Source organism: Mustela nigripes, chromosome 15, assembly GCF_022355385.1.
Source record: "Mustela nigripes isolate SB6536 chromosome 15, MUSNIG.SB6536, whole genome shotgun sequence".
Taxonomy (NCBI): Eukaryota; Metazoa; Chordata; class Mammalia; order Carnivora; family Mustelidae; genus Mustela; species Mustela nigripes.
In genome coordinates, this window is record NC_081571.1 from 8,551,476 (window position 1) to 8,572,770 (window position 21,295).

The following is a 21,295-nucleotide window of genomic DNA, read 5'->3' on the forward strand; positions in this document are numbered from 1 at the left end:
CCCCGCCATCTTGTCCCCCCTCCCAAATACCGATCTGTAAATATTTTGTCAAGGACTTTTGTATTATAATCTTGAAGGATATTAGCCTATAGTTTTCTTTTGTCTTTCTTTTGTTTGAACATCAGGAAAATACTGTTCTCATAAAATAAGTTAGGAAGTGTTCCTTTTTCTTTTATTTTTACTTTTAAAAAAAGATTCTATTTATTTATTGGAGAGAAAGAGCACAAGCTGTGGGATGGGGCAGAGAGAGAGAAGGAGAGAGACAAGCAGACTCCTCCTTAAGCAAGGAGCCTGATGGGGATCCATCCCAGGACCCTGAGATCATGACCTGAGCCAATGGCAGATCCTTAACCAACTGAGCCATCCAGATGCCCCTTCCCTTTTATTTTTAGAAAGGACTTGTACAGAATTGACATTTTTTTCCTTAAATATTTTATATATTTCATCAATAAAACTACTTGGACCTGGAATTTTCTCTAGGGGAAGGTTTCAAACTATAAATTCAATTTCAAGTTCTTTAGTAGATAAGACTTAGGATTTTTATTTCTTTTTGTGAAAGCTTTGGAAATGTTTTATTCAAATAATTTATCAATTTTATCTAGGTTTTTGGATTTGCCAGCTTAACATTGTTAATAATATTTCTTTATTATCATTATAAAGTTTGTAGGATCTGTACTTATGTCACCTCTTTCATTTCTGATATTGATAATTAGTGTCTTCACTATTTTTTTCTTAATCAACCTAGACACATTAATTTCATTGATGTTTTCAATGATCTAGGTTTTTGGTTTCACTTATATCCAACACACTTATTGCTGTGTTTTGCCAGGCCAGCTTGTTGATAGTAATCCTATCAGGTAGGAATGCTGGAGGTACTTGCCTGCATTACCCACAGTGAGTACCCATAGACATTTTCCCCAAACCAGGACAATGTTGTGGTTGGATCAGCCCTTATGGTTCTTATTGTGATTGTGAGATGCACAATAGCAAAAACCATCAGGGAAGTTTGAGGAACAAGATTTATTACTCGCAGCTCCTGGAGGGTACACAGCATGACCGAGGGCCATACACTGAGATCACATAGAAAGAAAGGATCTGAGGTTCTGCCTTTATGAAGGTTGAAGGTGGCATGTCTAATGTTTGAGGGTTCAATCTATTGGCTAATTTAAAGCATAAAGGTGGGAATTAGAGCACAGGAAGTGAGAAGTGGAGTCACTCAAGTAGTTGTGTAGGTTATCTGGGCTTTCTGAAAGAGGGACTTTCATATGTGGGGGCAACCTAATTCTTTATCTGATTGTTTTACTAGTAGCTGGTAATAAGTTTACTCAAGATGAACGTCTTTTGAAATGGATGCCTTATCAATCAAAAGCTTAATGTTAGGTACTTACATTACATTTTCTATTTTTATTTTATCTACCTTTTAATCTACTTAAGTTTAATTTGCTCTTTTTTCCCCTAGGAAGCTTTATTCATGATTTAGACTTCTTATCTATTATAATATTTATAGCTATAAATTTCTTTCTAAGCACCACTTAGGGGCATCCCACAAAATTTTGATATGCTGTCTTTTCAGAATCATCCTAGTAAAAGTATTTTTTTCTTATTTACCTCACGAGTTAGGAATATGAATGTGTATTTCATCTCCAAATATCTAGGGGTATTGCATCTAGCTTATCTTTCAACTGAGTTTGGTAATTTAATACCAGAGAATATATTTTATAGAATTTAAAGCTTTTAAATTTGTTGAGGATTATTTTACAACTTGGCATATATTTTATATTGGTGAATATTTCATGTGTACTTGAAAAGAATATGTGTCCTGTTGTTGGTGTGACTAGTGTTCCATAAATTTCAATTAGATCTTAACCCTAACTTTAACCTTTAACCTTAACTTAACTCCTCTATATCCTCTATATCCTTTCTTTCTATTTACTTATTTTAGAATAACTAAAAGAGGAGTGCTGAAGTCTCCAGCTATAACTGTGGATTTGTCTATTTCCCCTTATGGTTTTATCAAATTTTGCTTATGTACTTGGAGGCTTGTAATTATGTGCATATGAATTTAGGATTACTAACTATCTTGATAAATTGACCCTTTTATTATTATGACATGTACCTTATCTCTGTTATCTTCTGAGTTAATCAACTTTAAATTTTCTGATATTAATGTAGGCAACCTAACTTTTCTATTAGTGTTTCCATGGTTTACCTGTGGTGTTTCTATCCTTTTAAACTACTAATATATGTATTTCTTGTGGTAAAAAAAAAAAAAAAAACCTATGTAACATTAAATAATACTTTTTTTTTCTTGAGAGAGAGAGAGAGAGAGAATGCAAGTGGGGCGGGGTGGGGGAGAGAGGGAGTCCCAAGAAGGCTTCATCCTCAGCATGGAGCCTAATGCGGACCTCAGTCTCATGACCCCAAGATCATGACCTGAGGCAAAAATCAAGAGTAGACACTCAGCCAATTGAACTGCCCAGCCACCTCAAATTTACCATATTTAAGTATACAGTTCAGTAGTGTTAAGTATATTCACATTGTGCAACAAATCTCTAGAAATTTTTCATCTTATGTATTTATATTTAAAGTACATTTCTTGCCAGTACCATATTGTTGGATCTTGCTTTTTTGAGTCTGACAATCTCTGACTTTTATTTGGAGTATTTAAATCATTTATATTCAACATAATTATCAGTCTAGTTGGGTTTAAATCTACCAGCTTTCTAATTATTTTTTATTCTTTTTATTTTCTATTTTTCTCCACTTTTCTTCTGCCTTTTCAAAAAATTCAAATTAATTAACATATAGTGAAGTATTGGTTTCAGAAGTAGAATTTAGTGATTCATCACTTATGTATAACACTCAGTGCTCATCCCAACAAGTGCCCTCCTTAATACCTATTGCCCATTTAGCTCATCTGCCACCCACCATGCTTCCAGCAACCCTCATTTTATTCTCTGTATTTAAGAGTCTCTTATGGTTTACCTCCCTCTCTGTTAATTATTTTTGGTATTCCATTTTTTGATCCCATAAACTTTTTTATTAGACATACCATTTTATTTAAGTTTTTAGCAGTTGTCTATAATTTTTAGTATACCTCTTTATTTTTAATAATTTTTTATTATAGGTATAAATTTTAACTTTATACCTCTCAATTTTTAGTATACCTCTTTAGTTTACCATAGACTACCTTTCAATAATATTAAATCATGTAACATATAATGTAAAAACTGTATAATACTTTCCTCCCTCCTTTCCTTTGTACTATTGTGGACATTTTGTTCTACATATATTATAAACCCTGCAATACATTCTTACTAATTTTGGATTAAATAAAAACATTTTTAAATTAGAAAATAAGTTTGTTTCTATTTCTCCAAAAATTACCATTTTGAAGTTTTTGTATTTCAGATTTTCCATCTCTTATCGTGTTCTGCCTAAACAACTTCCTTTAAATATCTTCTTTTAGCTCAGGATTGTCTGTGGTAAACTCATAATTTTTGTCAGAAAAATACCTTATCTTCCCCTTTCATCTTGAAGGATATTTTCACTAGCTGTAGAATTCAGGTTGACAATATTTTTTCTTCTTTCAGCAAATTTCCTTTTGGCTTTTCTGAGAAGTCAATAGTCATTTTCAGTTTTTCAATTTGCTTTCTCTTAACGTTATAATGTGTGTGTGTGTGTGTGTGTGTGTGTGTGTGTGTGTGTGTGTTTTACCTTCTGGTTAACTTTAAGATTTTTCTCCTGATCCTTGATTTTCAGCAAACTGATTATGCTTTGTGTGTGTGTGTGTGGTTAGTGTACCATGGGTTGGCTATGCTTCTCAGATCATGCTTTGAAAATATTCTGCCTTTGTGTCTTCAGTGATTTTTTTTTTCTATTTATCTGCAACTCAAAAGAATGCATATTCTGCTTGATATTGTCTCATAGGTAACTGGTGCTTTTTTCAGTTTTTAGCCTTTTTCTTTGTGCTTTAGTTTGGATTGTTTCTAATACTATGTTCAAGTTTTTATTTTTTTTATTCTGCAGTGTTTAATATGCTAAACTTTTTCAATGAAATTTTCATTTAGTATATTTTTCTTCTGCTCAAGAAGTTTGTTTTTTATGGTTTTTGTTTTTTTCCTCATTGTGTTCATGTTGTCCTTAGTCATTAAACATATTTGTAACAGTTGTTATAAAGTTCTTGTCTGTTAATTCTATCATCTCTCAGATCTAGGTCGCTCAGATGATTTTTATTTTGTTTATAGATTAAGTGTTCCTCCTTTGAATATCTATTTGACAATTTTACTAAATGTTGGACATTGTTACTGTTACACTGAAGTCTCTGGTTTTGTTTTCTTCTGTTAGAGGCTTTTTTCTTATAGTCGGCTAAATTAACTATGGATCCCCTTGATGCTTTGGAGGCTTCCTTTCAAGATTTGCTAAAATAAGCTTTGTCAAAATAAGATTGAGTCTAGAGTAGTTCTCGCTGTAGTGTTAACTTAGCCTTACTATTAAGATATGGGTCTTTTGGGGTCTCTATGGAATATATCAAGTATTCATCAAACCATTTCCACCCTATTTGGTTAAATACTGCATCCTGAGGAAGCTCTGTGAATTGTCCAGCTCACATGTCTCTGGTAGTTGTCTTTGCCCAATTTCATTGAGTTTCATTCCTCATATATGTAGGATTAGCATCTAGCTAGTTATTCTAGAATATCCATAAATAAATGTTTAGAACTTTATGTACACAGCTCCTTTTTCAATAGTACTATACCCAGCAAATATCAGCTGACTCAGCCTCCCCAGACTTTTGGCTTAGTTTCCCCTATTCACTGAGAATACTGTGCTTTGCTTGGGTCCTACTTTTCTGCACCATGACCTGCAAAGTGCCTCTAGGAAGAAAGCCTGGGAAGTAGTATGGCTTACTTTAAGTCTTTTATCTTGGAAATTATATTACTATGCTGCCCTTTCTAATATCTGAAATTTTTTTTCATATGCTTTTCCAGTTTATTTTTTTTAAGTTTTTTTTAATATAATTTTTTATTTTTTATAAACATATATTTTTATCCCCAGGGGTACAGGTCTGTGAATCACCAGGTTTACACACTTCACAGCACTCACCAAAACACATACCCTACCCAATGTCCATAATCCCACCCCCTTCTCCCAAACCCCCTCCCCCCAGCAACCCTCAGTTTGTTTTGTGAGATTAAGAGTCACTTATGGTTTGTCTCCCTCCCAATCCCATCTTCTTTCATTTATTCTTCTCGTACCCACTTAAGCCCCCATGTTACATCACCACTTCCTCATATCAGGGAGATCATATGATAGTTGTCTTTCTCCGCTTGACTTATTTCGCTAAGCATGATACGCTCTAGTTCCATCCATGTTGTCGCAAATGGCAAGATTTCATTTCTTTTGATGGCTGCATAGTATCCCGTTGTGTATATATACCACATCTTCTTGATCCATTCATCTGTTGATGGACATCTAGGTTCTTTCCATAGTTTGGCTATTGTGGACATTGCTGCTATAAACATTCGAGTACACGTGCCCCTTTGGATCACTACATTTGTATCTTTAGAAACAGTTAACAAAATCAAAAGACAACTGACAGAATGGGAGAAGATATTTGCAAACGACATATCAGATAAAGGACTAGTGTCCAGAATCTATAAAGAACTTAGCAAACTCAACAACCAAAGAACAAATAATCCAATCCAGTTTATTTTTAAGCAGGAGAGCAAGTTTAGTATATTGTGATTAGAAGTAGAATTCACCTGAGTAACTTTTGAAAATAGCTTTATTGAGATTTAAATCACAATGCATCCATTTAAAGTACATGACTCAATGTTTTTTAATATATTCACAAATATGTGCAACTATTACTGCAGTCAATTTTAGAACATGTTCTCCACCTCAAAAAGAAACACTGTACCCTTTAGATATTAACCTGTCCCCTTCATCTTCCCACCAACCCTAAGCAACTACTAATCTCTTTTATATATCTATAGTTTTGCTTATGAACTTCCCTAATGGAATCATATTATATGTGGCCATTAATGACTTTTTTTTTTTTTTTTTTTTTTTTACTATCGCCCTCGACCCGCAAGGACGACAAGAAGCCCCAGTTCAGATGTATCTTCTCGATTTCCGCAAGTCTACGCACTTATATATGTTTACATGACCAATCAGCGAGCAGGGTACAGGAGGGAGTGAATCAGGCTGTGCACCTAAACAAACAACTTCGCTAGCAACCAATGCTGTTTACTTCTTCTTTGGGCGTTCTGCTTAGTCTCACGAGGCAATCCTAACCTGGCAACTAGCCAGGAGCCATCTTTTAATGGCGGAGGCCGCCCTGGCCAGGGGCCTGCCTCCGACATCTCCCCCTTTTTTCTTTTATGGCAGGGATTGTGCCTGTCTTAGGTTGTCAGTGGCGGGGAATATCCTTACCTGTCATCAGACAGCAGATATCAATGATCTGCGTCCTGTCTTAGGTTGGTATATTTACCCCACCAATCTTACCCATTGTTGACTACCGGTCCAGCATACTTAGCCATACTTGGGGGGGATGTTCCAGCCTCGATGGCTAACAAGGCCTGCACCATGGCTTGCTGTTGCCTATGTTGCTGTCGCCTCCAAATTTGCAGTTTCCTTTCTAGTAGAATCAAGCCCACTACGAGGACTGTCATCAGACCAATTACGCTAGCCCATTGTTCTGTAAAGGTTAACACATCTTGCAATGTTTTGATTATCTCTGGGAGGGTTGCAAGCTCAACTCTGGTGTTATTTATCCTTGTTATGCCTAGTAGCAGGTGCTGAGTGTAGTTTTGGAATTCTACGGACTAATTCCGCAAGTATTGGGAGAGCTGTCGGGAGACATTTTGTAAGTCACTCATATTAGTATAGGCTATGGGAGTTACACAAATTGCCGGGAAGGGTGTTATACATCCCAGTCCCAATAGGGCCCCCAATATGTTCACTTGTTCTTGAACCGAATCCACTCTCTGATTGACTATCAGGATTCCTGCTTGCAGATTTGCATTGATCTGAGTCTGTGTTTGAAGGGCAGCCGCCGTTCCTTCTGCAAGGGTGTTCACAGCTTCCACAGTGGGTATAGTTGCAGCAAGCGAGACTGCTGCTGCCGTGGCAGCTGCTGTAAATATAGCCAATGCTGTCACAACGGTGGCTGTAATACCAAAATCTCTCTTCTTTCTGGATAGCACCACCGGTAACTTGTCCTCTGGAATGGAAACTGGGATAGGAACATGGGTAGGGATCCGCATAATCACAGCCAGCTTGAAGGCCGTGACATTCCAGCACTGGGAAAGATAGCAATTCTTAGTGCAATTCAACGTATCATTCAGCTCGCTAGCATTTGTTACAAGGAAAAGGAACGGTGGCGAGACACATATGGGAGTGGGCTGATAAGTAATATTATTGGGACAAGACACATTAACTGTTGTCTCAAAGGTACTAGAGTCATTTTGTTGATAAGAACAGTTGAGGAATTTGCCACCATTTAACATGGACACTGCTGAGATATCAGTTCATGCTCCTAGCAAGTTACAGACCTGCCATGCATCAAAGGGAGAGGAGGGATTGCCTTGCTTAGGATTTTGAAAGCAATAATTGTACCCTGTAAAGGTATTATTTTTATAAGTAGGAAAGTGTGGAGTGAATGTAAAGCTATGCATTTCATTGATGTAAACTGAGTGCAAGGTACTCTGACATCCAGACCACTCCGGTGGCCATACCCTGTTATTGGTGCACCTGGGCAACTTAAAAGGTTGATATGGCCCCGAGGCATTAATAGGTTTCACAGGGGCCAAACCCTGGATCACAGGTGGTCCCATTGAGGTATGTTTAGCAAGCCTTCATCTAGGAACCATGGAGCCACCTTTTCCACTGTATTCAAAAAGGCCCGAGCAGCTTTTGCTTTTAGTGGAGTTCCATTGGCTTTCAGCAGGTCTTTTAAAGACCCTTCCAACCGCACTTTAGATACTTCAGATCCCATTATGAACACACAGATAACAGACGTGGACATTAAAGACACTAACTAGCACATTAACTTTTTACACGCATATACTTCAGTCGACCTTTACTCCCCGCTTTACTGCGGAATTCCCACTTTTGAACATGGCTAATGTCCCCACTTACCTGTGGATTACCTTGCAAGATGCCTTTATTTAGTTCCTGGGTGCCGGCACCATTTATCGCCCTCGACCCGCAAGGACGACAAGAAGCCCCAGTTCAGATGTATCTTCTCGATTTCCGCATGTCTATGCACTTATATACGTTTACATGACCAATCAGCGAGCAGGGTACAGCAGGGAGCGAATCAGGCTGTGCACCTAAACGAACAACTTCGCTAGCAACCAATGCTGTTTACTTCCTCTTTGGGTGTTCTGCTTAGTCTCACGAGGCAATCCTAACCTGGCAACTAGCCAGGTGCCATCTTTTAATGGGGGAGGCCGCCCTGGCCAGGGGCCTGCCTCCGACATTTTACTTAGCATAGTTTTTAAGGTTTGTCCATGTTGTGTGTATATCAGTATTTAATTACTTGCTATAGTGCGATAATATTCCATTGTGTGGACATATCACAATTTGTTTTTTCATTCATGGATACAATTTTGTTGCTGCAGCTGAGGTCCAAGAAGTTGCTGCCTGTGTTCTCCTCAAGGATTTTGATGGCTTCCTGTCTTACATTGAGGTCTTTCATCCATTTTGAGTCTATTTTTATGTATGATGTAAGATGGTCTAGTTTCATTCTTCTCCATGTGGCTGTCCAATTTTCCCAACACCATTTGTTGAAGAGGCTGTCTTTATTCCATTGGACGTTCTTTCTTGCCTTGTCAAAGATTAATTGACCATGGTTGAGGTTTCATTTCTGGGCTCTCTATTCTGTTCCATTGATCTATGTGTCTGTTTTTGTGCCAGTATCATACTGTCTTGATGATTACAGCTTTGTAATAGCACTGGAATTTTGATGCTGCCAACTTTGGTTTTCTTTTTCAACATTCCTCTGGCTATTCAGGGTCTTTTATGATTCCATACATAATTTTAGGATTATTTGTTTCATTTCTTTGAAAAAAAAATGGGTGGCATTTTTATAGGAATTGCATTAAACGTGTAGATTGCTTTAGGTAGCATAGACATTTTCACAATGTTTGTTCTTCCAATCCATGAGCATGGAACATTTTTCCATTTCTTTGTGACTTCCTCAATTTCTTTCATGAGTACTTTTTAGTTTTCTGGGTACAAACTCTTTGCCTCTTTGGTTAGGTTTATTCCTAGGTATCTTGTGGTTTTGGGTGCAATTGTAAATGGGATCAACTCCTTAATTTCTCTTTCTTCTGTCTTGCTGTTGGTGTATATAAATGCAACTTATTTCTGTGCATTGATTTTATATCCTGACACTTTACTGATTCCTGTGTGACTTCTAGCAGTTTTGGATTGGAGTCTTTTGGGTTTTCCACATAAAGTATCCTATCATTTGCAAAGAGTGAGAATTTCCCGACTTCTTTGCCAGTTCAGATGCCTTTTATTTCTTTTTGTTGTCTGATTGCTAAGGCTAGGACTTGTAGTACTATGTTGAATAGCAGTGGTGATAGTAGACAGCCCTGCCATGTTCTCTTAATTAGGTTTTTCTTCCACCATGTTTCTCTCATTGCCTTCTCTCCTTTTAAACAGTTATCAGGCCTTTAGGGCTATTTCTTCAGAGGAGTCATTTGGATAGAAGGACAGAAAATAGAGGATCCCACCTTCAAGAATTCTTGGGTTTCACTTTTAAAAACTCACTAAGTAGAATGGGTGTGAGAAAGGGGACTTTAGACTACAGGGGGAATTTGAAAACTCTCTCCTCATTCCTTCAGTGTGCACTGGGATGATGATGTGTTTCAGGAGAGGAATGGCTTTGCTGGCAATGTTGGACCACAGGTGCAATATTATGATTTATAAGAAATACATATTTGGTCAAAATGGTCATCTGAATGACCAAAATATTTCTCATATATATTTGGTTTTTGTCAGTGTTTCCTGGCTCACAGCAACAAAAATCCTTGGAATTCCCTGGGTGGTAAGAGCAATGAGAACATTTTTTGTTATAATATTTGGTTTCTTGTCTTCAGTTCCTGAAAATGCTCTGACACATAAAGGTGAAATGCTGTATTTTTGTTGCTATTAACTTCCTTCCTACTACAACTGGGTTTATGTTAATGAGGTAATTTTTGGAAAAAAAACTTAGGATGGGACCTGGTTACCAGGGGAACCACCAATAAATAGAGGGTTGGAAATTTGAGTCCCACCCACCCCTTTCTAGGGAGGGTGAAGGAGTGGAGCTGACTCATTCACCAATGGCCAATGATCTCATCAATCATGCCTATGTAATGAAGCCCCATAAACAACCAAAAGGAACAGTTTTGGAATGCTTCTGGGTTGGTGAACCAAAATTTTTTCCATGTATTACCATGCTGGGCTCAAACTCCACTGGGAGAGAAGCTGCTTTGTTTGGGGCCTTGCCCTATGTATCTCTTCATCTGACTGTTGAATCATATTCTTTCATATTATTTAATATCCTTTGTAGTAAATTGGTAATTTGATGAGTAAATGGGTTTCCAGAGTTCTGTGAGCTGCTCAAGCTAATTAACTGGATCCAAGGAGGGTGTCATTAGGAACTTTTGACTTATAACCAGCTGGTCAGAAGCACAGGTGACATTGGCATCTGAAGTGTGTATGTGGAGATGGTCGGGGGGAGGAGTCTTGTGGGACTGAGTCCTTAACCTGGGGGGTCTGATGCTATCTTCAGGTAGATAGTGTCAGAATTGAGTTGAATCACATGGCACCCAGCTGGTGTCTGAGAATTCTTTGGCTATATGGGGAATATACCTTCCCACACATCAGAATTAGTGACCTAGAATCATTAACAGTCATGGGGATTTCCAAGCTCCGCAGAGGTTCTGGTTTCCCACACTTGGTACAGAAGCCTCAGAAAGTGACCAAAATAAACTGTTTGTTTTAGTGGTGACTTGTGTGGGAAGATGACAGAAGAACAGAGAGTTCCCTGATGCTGTGCATTGTGTGAAACTCTAGGGAGTTAGTACAAGCCTGAAGCACAGTCCCAACAATGACTGTGGCTGAATTTCCCACTAAGTCCTAATGCATGCGGGAAATCAGAATGGAGATTAAATTGATGTACAGAAAATAATGAGATAGGTTAATTTTTGCACACTGATTTTGAAACCTGAGATTACAGCATATTATACCTATTATGTGAATTCATTAAAAAATCAAGACGGGTACCTGGGTGGCTCAGTCATTAAGCATCTGCTTTTGGCTCAGGTCATGATACCAGGGTCCTTGGATTGAGTCCTGCATTGGGTTCCCTGCTCAGTGAGGAACCTGCTTCTCCCTCTCCCCACTGCTTGTGTTCCCTTTCTCTTTGTCAAATAAATAAATTAAATCTTTTTAAAAAACCAAGAATACTGTGCAAATTTCCTACAAATAAGATATGATTCAGAGTGACAGGACATACTATTTAGAAAAATATTTTATATTTTTTATCTTTTTATATTTTATATGCTTTTATGTGCTTCCTTTATATGCCACCTTAATCTGTGAGTTTTCTGTGTGGCTCCTTTTCAACTGAGATAGGCTTGTTATGCATCATGGCCTTTTATCCTTTTCTCCTGAAATAACTTGCACCGAAGCTTAAATTTTGGTGAAACAAAATGCTTTTAATTTTGTACTTCAGACTGAACTGACAAATTATCTCAAAACAACAGAAAAGTAAACAGGTTAGATAAAACACTGAAGAAAAATTAAGAAAAATAGGCACCCCCATTATTTATATCCAAGGATTACGACTCAGTTGATACATAAATAACAAACTGTGCCCAGAGCCACAAGAAATGAGTGTTTGGGGTGTTGGCATGTTCTGCAATCTTGGGGATGGACATGAGAACACAGGATGTCGTGGTCTGAACCTTACTTCTGTCTGGAGTGGGAAGAGTCCATAGTTACCTTATCCTGTTTGCTTTTAGTAGTGTTGTAAGAACGGATTAGTTCTTCTTGAGTGATCACAGCTTGTTCCACTTGAGAAAATGCATACCCACCTGGAAGTGTAAAACAGTTAGTGTTAGGAGCACTAATGTACAGGGAGCATTCTGCTAGCAGAAAGTAAGACTCCTACCCAATGGAGACGCATTAGCCATTGGACGCATTGGATAACAACTAGCCACATCAGCCAGGCCAGTAACAGACGCAGGTAAAGTGGTGAGGTATGATGAGAGAATGGTAATGCAGCACCTTGCAGGTTACCACTTAGGGGAGCCCTTTAAACATACCCATTTTGGGGGCCACAATTGAAAGAAGAAAAGTAACGTCTATCCATTATTGGATTATTGGATTAACTGCAGTGTTTCTATGTGGAAGGAAAGACGAGTGTCCCAGACCTCTCCCCTCAGTAGCATCACCTGAAAGCTGGTAAAATCCCAGGGTCTGGTACCAACACTTGGACCAGTGGTTCTCACACTTCATTGTGCACCAGAATTCACTTGGTGACCACTGGTCCCACCTCCAGAATTTCTGGTTTAGTAAGTCTGCTGTAGGGGCTCAAGAACCGACATTTCTAACAACTTTCCAGCTGATGCACCTGCTTCTGGCCTCAGTAAAAGGCACAGAGAACCACTGTTGAGGTTGTGGGTGGGTGCTGGTAGCAATAGCTCCCAATGGCTGGGGACGGGCTTCCTTCTCTTTCCTGCCCACTGAGAGGAACTTGGTCACAATCTCAAGGTGAAACTTTGGTATATTTTAGAACCACCCAAGTGTTTCCCCAGTGGATCCAGGGATGCTCTCAGGAGCTCTGAAGAACATAATACTGCAGGACAGGGCCTGCAGGTGTGGCAAGAAAACCCAGAGGCAGCATTTCAGAGCATTCAGAGGCCTCCGCTTTTGGAGAGTGGGCCCATTTTACGTCAGCCATGCCAATAGCCAAAGGTGAAAAAACAGCTGTCTATTTTTATGTTAAATGTACTAATCACAAAAACAAGGAGGGACATAAAAATGAACAAATTAAAACATATCCCTGCCCTCTTCATTCACTTCCCCGTCACCTTTTTAAATGGAAGATGTGATAGCATTTTAAATTGTCTCTTCCCCAGACAGAGACAAAACCTGTTTTCCTATTTTTAATTCTTGTCTTAACCCCAGGGAGCAGGAGGTTCTGAAAGAATATTTCGGATATGGCCTGAAAAATTATTTCTTAGTTTTTACAAGGTGTGTACACAGAGAGGGTCTTTTGTGAGCTGATTAAGTTTCAGCCACATTACCTCCACTCAAGGGTAGGTAATGTCTTAGAATTTTCTTTTGTATACTAGCATTTGTTTTGATTTTTTTTTTTTACTCATTCTAAATATTTGCATTTAAACCTAATTTTCCTAAAAAGTTTCCCTAAATTGTATAAAGATCTGGCCACAGAAAACTAGTATCTGCTGCTAACTCAGAAATAAATGGTATCTTTTGGAAATCTGGGCTGGTTTTCCAATCTGCTGTGTTCTCTGGGAGGAGAGAGAGCTGAAGAGGGACAACCGGGACCAGGATCCTCCACCTGTCCAGCCTTTACCCCTCAGCCTGACAAAGGTGCACCATCAGGTCACCAGTTTCTGCCTGATGAACCTCTCTAGCTTCCATTTACATCCAAATGGGGAGCTCAGAGGAAGCTTCCAACTCTTAGCCTTTCCCACTTTTTTCATCTTTTGGGAAGTTCTGACAGCCACAGAGTAATGATGGGGTCTGGGGAAAGTCACCCATGGACCCAATTCCTGAACTTTCCTGGGCTGGTTTCCCAGTGCATCAGCTTTCTAAATGCTCAGCTGCAGCCAGAATCTGGGAGGATGGGGGACAGAGGCAAGGGAGGTAAGGAGAGGGAGATAGAATTGAAGTAGGAGGCATTTTCAAGTCATTTCCCCCTTCTTCATCCTGGTAAAACGTTTAGCAGATTTCAGAATCAACCATGTCATTTCTTATTATTTTGGCATAATCATCGTATTTAGTTCACTTCATTGTAAATAAAGTCAAAATTTTCTGGCTCAAGAAAGAATTATTAATTACAGTTAACAGAGAACCTCTACTTATTTGAGGAGCTCAGAGCACTTTACAAATTCAACTTAATATTGTGGTGAAGCACAGAAAAACATACAGGACCCAAAAACCTACAAACTGGCTGAGGAACTTCACCTCCAGGAATGAAAAATGTCATAGAGAACACACCTTAGAATCTCTTATAATCCTATACAATTTCTAGCTGTCCAATAGTATTCTCTATTTTGCCATTTTTAAAAAGTGAGTCATGAAAATAATTTCTTCCTACATAATATTTTTAAAGTATTTTTTGAGGTAACTGAAATATACTTTTATATTTCTCATATATATTCCATGACATTTTAAAGTCCTTCATATCTTCATTTATTACAAAACTTTTGGTAGTGGTTTTAGGACCATGTGATTCCTGCATAAAGCACTTATCCCTCTATTCAAGTCTGGATACACATGTCCTTTAACATCCCATATTACCTACAGTGACCCCAGTACCAAAAAAGGTAGAACGAGGGCAGCTCAGAGAGAGTAAGTAACATGCCTTGTGTTGCATAGCAAGTTAAGAGGCAGAGCTGGGATGCAGTTGCCCATCTGATTCCCGTTTGTCAGCTGAATTCCCATGGAACTGAACAATGTGCCACTTTGGAATGAGACAGACCGAAGTTCCAGTCTGTCTTCCAGTCGTTTCTAGTTATATAATCTAAGGCAAGTGACTAAATTTGCTGAACCATCACTTCCTTCCTTGCAAAATGAAGATTCAATCAGTTAGCTTGTCATTCAACAGTAGTTAATAACTGTCTCCATATGGTGGCTCCAAATATTCAGTGCAATAAGGCCCAGTATTCAACAGTGGGCAAGAGCACAGTATGTGCCCAACAAATACTGGCTCCATTTTGTATGTATAGTTGCCATTGGACTAATGGAAGAAGAAATGGCTATTTGTTAGTAGATGTAATCCTGCCTGGACTCTTCGTTAGTCAATTAGTTCATTTAGAAAGATTATACTGAGTGTCTACTACATATATTCATTCTTAGAATAAATTAGTGAGGCAAAAATCCTTGTTCTTACAGAGCTTACGTTCTAGCAATACAAATATGTTAGCCCATGAAGATAATAAGCATATAACAAATAGTTAATCATGTAGTACCCAAGAGTATACTAAAGAGCTATGAACAAAAGAAAAGGCTGAAATTGGTTGGGATTGTGTTGCAATAGAGAGGTCAAGGTAGGTTTCATTAAGAAGGTAATATTTGGGCAAAGACTTGAAGTAAGTGAGAGAGTGAGCAACACAGATAACAAGAGGTTTGTTTTCTGGGCTGAAGTGTCAGGCAGTGCAAATGCCCTGGGGTGGGAGAATTCCTGATATAAGAAGAGCACAGAGGTTGGAGTGCAATGAAGGAGGAAGAAGATTAGATGGCACCAGGAAAGTAACAGGGTCCAGATCAATTAAGTCTTTTTTTGGCCATTGTAAGGCTTTTATATTGAATGTGATGCTAGCCATTGCAGGATTTTGATGTGTGGAAAGTTGATGCGCCTGTGCTGACATGATTTTAAATAGATCACTTTGGCTGCTGTACAAGAGTCAAGGGTAGAAGCAGGAGACTTGTTAAGAGATTGTTGTAGTAACACAGGCAGGTCATGGTGGTCCAGATCAAGATGCCATAGGGGTGTGAGTGAGACATGGTCTGTCTCTGAATACAATGTGATGGCAGAGACATCTAATACATTAGAAGAATTAAAAGGACTACAAGGATTTTGGCTTGAGCAATTGGAAGCGTGCTGTTGTCTTCAGGTGAAGACTACAGATGGAACAGTCTTGGTGGAGAGGAGACCAAGGGCTCAGTTTTGGACATCATTGGTGGCCTTGACTGGAAAAATGTCAGTTAAGTAGTAGGAGGGAAGGTTTGATGGTGTGAGTTTCAGGGAGAATGGAAGAAAGGGATTTGGAGAAAATGGATACAGACCATTTGTTGTTGCAAAGGAGTTCAAGAAATATGAAGCATGTTCTAGTGGGTGAGGTGTGGTCCAGAGAAAGTTCTATTCTTTGAGACAACCTTTTTTATGCTGGTAAGAATGATCTAGTAGAGGAGAGTGAAAAAGTGGTGACATAGGAGATAAAGGAAAGAATGACGGGAATGAGGTTCTTGGGTGCGCAAGAGCAAATGGAGTCAGTGGCCACGCACTGGCATGAGAGGCAGTCTGTGGAAACAAGCAGGAGGGCAGAGTGTGTGGGTGAGAGCAACTGGCAGCTGAGGAATTTCATTTTTGACCCATTTTTCTCTGGGATGTAGAAATCAGGGTCATCATTTTTGAAAGATTGGAGAAATGTTAACCCTAATCCTTAAGACATCTGCTGTAATTTGTTTTCTTGTCTGGTTCATTTTTTATTTTCAGTTACCTTTCAGGTTCTGTTCCTTAAAAATATATAGGGAGTGACGCCTGGGTGGCTCAGTTGGTTGAGCAGCTGCCTTCGGCTCAGGTCATGATCCCAGCATCCTGAGATCGAGTCCCACATCGGGCTCCTTGCCCCACGGGGAGCCTGCTTCTCCCTCTGACTCTGCCTGCCACTCTGCCTGTGCTCGCTCTCTCTCTGACAAATAAATAAATAAAATAAATAAAATCATATATATATATATATATATATGGAGAGGGGGAAAAGCAAAATGCTGGACACAAGACAGGAAGAAGTGTGTATACGTGCAAAGGAGAAAGAGCAATCAATCCAGAGACACATAAATCTCAGAGATATGAAAAAAAAAGTCAATTAAAGAATCTAGTATTACAAAAGCCTACAACTTTCAGTGAACACCTTGATCAGAAAAGAGGCACAGTTAGCTCTCATTCTCTGTAAATATCCCACATTTCTTTGTTTGTAGTACCTTCATGTTTGCCTTGTTTTCTTTCACAGGAAAGCATTCAGCACTCATGTTACCAGATAGGAGTCACAGAGGACCTAAATCTTTCATGTAGGTACTTCTCTGATGCATTTCTTGTTAAATGACAGGAAAATGAAATAACTTCCAACGGTTTTCATGTCCAACGTGGGCTATGTTAACATCAAACCCACCAAAAAGGGTATATAAGATTTCTAAGGATAAAAGTTATTTGGAGCCAGATACCACTTTTCCATTTTAAGTGGTATGTTGGGAGTCTGTAAGAGGATCTTGAGAATGTGAGGATGTTACATTTAAGGATGTCACCATTCAGGAATGGTTGACCAGGAACTGCTTCTTTTCCGACTGCACTGGCTTTAGGCAAAGAACATGAATTTGATGAATCCAGTTGAGCCTTCCTGCCCTATGACAACTACCTTACTTTTTAAAAACACATTTAATACCACACGTAGTTTCCTTTAAAAAATTGTGGTAAAATGTTACGTAAAATTTACCATCTTCCTGGTGTTTAAGTGTACAGTGCAGGGACATTACGTCCGTTCATAGTGCCGTGGAGACGCCGTCATCCGCCTGCGGACCTCTTTCCATCTTCCCAAACGGAAACTCTGTGCCCATTAAACACTGAGTCCCCGCTCCACTGCCCCCATCCCCATCCCCTGGAAACCCCCATTCTCCTTTCTGTCTCTATGAATTTGACTACTCTAAGTACCTCATATCAGTGGAATCATCAATACTTGTCTTTTTTATGGCTCGTTTTACTTGGACTCATCTCCTCAAGAAGCACCTAACATTGCATTACCCATCCTTCATGTCGGTAGGTAGAGTCTCAGCTTATGGCCTGATGTACAGTACATTACTTACGTGGGATGCTTTGATCAAAAGATTCACTCTGGAGGACTACCTCGTGTGGCGGGGTGGCAAAGAACATTTGGACTTTTTTTGCTTCCACCCTGTGAAAAAATCAATCATAGCCTCACTTTAGTTCTTTGGAACAGATTTCAAAGAAAATTCCAACTTCATTGGAGGGGGAGGTACAAGGTAAAAGAAAAAAAGTCTTCTTTTTTAGAGAGTGTTCATGTATTTAAAATAAAATTTATATTATCCAGACACTCAGCAAGGTGCTTCTTCTAAAATAGGGGTTCTGCTTGTGAACATTTCTTATATATAGCTCTCCTAACTGCCCCCACCCAACCCCAGGAATTGAATGGAACAATGCAAGTCCTGTCAGTCCTCTGGCCTTCCAGAGCATCTTAGAGATTTTATGGTGTGTATTTTAAAAATCTGTCTCAATTTCCTGGTTCAAGACTCTGAGCAATGTGTATCAAGAAGTGTCATTCAGCTCTAGGCACAAGAGACCCTTCACTAAACCCTCCAAGGCTTACTATGGAACTGCACTGGAAGCCCCAAGTTCACTACTGTCTAAATTTCAAAGAGTTGTGGAATCATTGTGGGTAAGCAGAAGCAGCATAATTAGGGAAGTTTCTTCTTTTTTTCTCTATAAGCCTGAAAAATAGGGTAAACAACCACAACAAACCCCATACAACCTAAGCTGCTCTGTTTTCTCACTTCTAAGATGTCATCAGGCCATAGGGGCCTTTTGCTGTTCAAGGATTTGCCATGTATCCTGGTATTTCCAGAGATCTGAGGGACTCACAGCTGGTGTGACAAATTGCAGCTGTTATCAACAACCACAACTGTACCCCTATCCCATGCCCTCCTGTGGGAAGAGGGCCTCCTCTACAGCCAGCTTCCCTTTTGTGACTCAGAGGAAGGTTTCTAAGGACTGTCTGAAGGAGCAGCTCCTGGGGAGGTGCAGGTCAAAAGTCGTTACCAAGGGGCATGGCCGTGGGACGGACTGACTACTGACTTCCCCCTTTGAAGTCTCTCTGGAATGAAGGTGATAGTGTTCTGAACCAGAATTAAAAAAAAAAAAAAAGTTAATCATAAAAAAGGTTGGAATTTTCCAAAGTTGTTGAAAGACTTAGATTAGGATTTTTACTTTTGTTTGTATATCCAGGAGTTGACGAGCACGAGCACCGGGCTCTGGGCTCTCCAGAATCCACTTACTCATTTGCATTCCCTCCCGTTTTCTCCCTTTCTTCCTCTCCCTCTCTTCCACTTCCTCTCTCCCTCTTCCTCTCATTCTGTCTGTCTCTCTTAAATTGGTCACATATAAAGCATTTACATCATTAAAAATTTAAAGAGAAAAAAGAATTTAAAGAGAAAAATATGTAAATGTAGAGAATAAACATTCCACTTCCTTTTCCCATCTTCCTGGTTCCTCACCTCTGTTGCTTACCAGTAATCACTCCTTGTGGTCTCTTAGCTAGTTTTGCAGAGTTGCTTTAGAAGGAAAAGTGCTCATATGTCATTATCCCTGCCCTTTTGCACTAAAGGTTGCATATTGTACAAAGGGTTCAACTTTTTTTTTTTTTTTTCTGTTAATACATCCTGGAATCATTTGCACCTCAGAACACAGAAAGCTTCCTGACTCCTTTTCACAACTAGAGAGTACTGTAGTTTGTGGATGTATACATGGGTATGGTTGTTCCTAAATGGTGGTTGTTCCAAATACTACTGCAGTCCCTGACACTAGGACTTATGTGAGTATTGGGAGGATGAGAAGGGGTGGTACATCCCAGAAGTGGAATTACTGAGTCAAAGGCCATATGCAATTGTATTTCTGATAGATATTGCCAAATTACCTTAATTCTTTCCTTTCCCATGTTTTCACCAACCAAGGGTGGCTGACAATGATAGATTAAAAATATCCTGCCTGTATACTTAGCATTTTCATTTCTTACTATGAGTAAAGTTGAGGATATTTTCATATGTTTAAGAAACTTTAGTATTTCTTTTTGTGAACTGTGTGTTTATACTTTGCCTATTTTTCTACTGCTTAGGTGTTTGGTTTCACTGATTTCTGGAAACAATTTATCTATTTGGGAGGTTAGCCCTTTGTTATGTGAACTTTATTTTCGTACAATGTATATTGTGTTTATATTTTCAGTTTGATTTCTTATTTTTGAGGTTTATTTTGTATGTGATAAAATGCATAAATCTTTAAAGTACAGTTTAACAAAACTATTTGCCTGTGTATCAATCTTCCAGATCTGTTTTTTATACCAGTACCATACTGTTTTGATTGCTACAGTGATATATATTAGCTTTATAGTAAAATGTAACATAATTGCTTTGTAATATAGTTTGAAACCTGAAAGTGTGATGCTTCCGGCTTTGTTCTTCTTCAAGGTTGCTTTGGTTCTGTAGTTGTGCTTTGTGATCCTCTGTATGTCTGTGGTATCAGTTGTAATGTCTCCTCTTTCATTTCTGATTTGAGTCCTTGCTCTTTTTTTCTTCACAAGTCTAACCAAAAGTTTATCTATTTTGTCTATTTAAAACACACACACACACACACACACACACACACAGCCGTTAATTGATCTTTTCTGTATTGTTTCGTCTTTCACTTCTGCTCTGATCTTAATTATTTCCTTCCTTCTGCTAACTTGAGGCATACTTTGATCTTCTTTTTCTAGTTCCTTAAAGTGTAGCATGAAGTTTTTTATGAGAGATGTCTTTGTATCTTAATGTTGGTATTTATTGTAATGAAAGTCCATAGAGCTGCTTTTACTGCACCCCATGTTGCCTTCCCATTTTCATTTGTCTATAGATGTATTTTTATTTCTTTTTCAGTTTCTTTTTTGATCCACTGGTTGTTCAGTTGTTTGTTGTTTAATCTCCACACATTGTGTATTTTCGTTTTCTTCTTGCAGTTGATTTCCAGTTTCACACCATTGTGGTTGGAAAAGATGCTTGAATCTTCTTAAATTTGCTAAGATTTGTTTTGTGGCTTAACATATGGCCTATCTTGGAGGTTGTTGCATGTTCACTTGAGAAGAATATACACTCTCTTGCTTTGGGATGGAATGTTCTGTGTGTATCTGTTAAGCCAATTGTCTAATGGGGCATTTAAGCACAATATTTCCTTACTGATTTTTTGTCTAAAAGATCTATTCATTGATGAAAGTAGGGTATTAAATCCGTTACTATTATTATATTGCTATTTATTTCTCCTTTTGGGTCTGTCAATATTTGCTTTATACATGTAGTGCTTCTATGTTGGGTGCATAAATATTTACAAATGTCATATCCTCATATTCGACTGACCCCTTTATCATTATGTAATGCCTTTCTTTGTCTCTTGTTTTTATTTTAAATTCTGCTTTGCCTGATATACGTATAGCTATCGTAGATTTCTTTTGGTTTCCTTTTGTGTGGAATATCATTTTCCATCCCTTCACCTTCATTCTCCATGTGTCCT

General features: G+C 38.6%; 1 protein-coding gene across 1 annotated transcript in view; it reads right to left on the reverse strand.

Moving 5' to 3' along the window:
- Positions 1–21,295, reverse strand: part of LOC132002948 (phospholipid-transporting ATPase IB-like) — a 247,455-nt gene that overhangs the window by 33,195 nt on the left and 192,965 nt on the right. Inside the window, exons 36-37 of the mRNA XM_059378234.1 lie at positions 17,833–17,921; positions 12,004–12,095 (exon numbers count right to left, since the gene is read on the reverse strand). Of these exons, the coding sequence (XP_059234217.1) occupies positions 12,004–12,095; positions 17,833–17,921 (181 nt within the window). The remainder of the gene's footprint in view (positions 1–12,003; positions 12,096–17,832; positions 17,922–21,295) is intronic.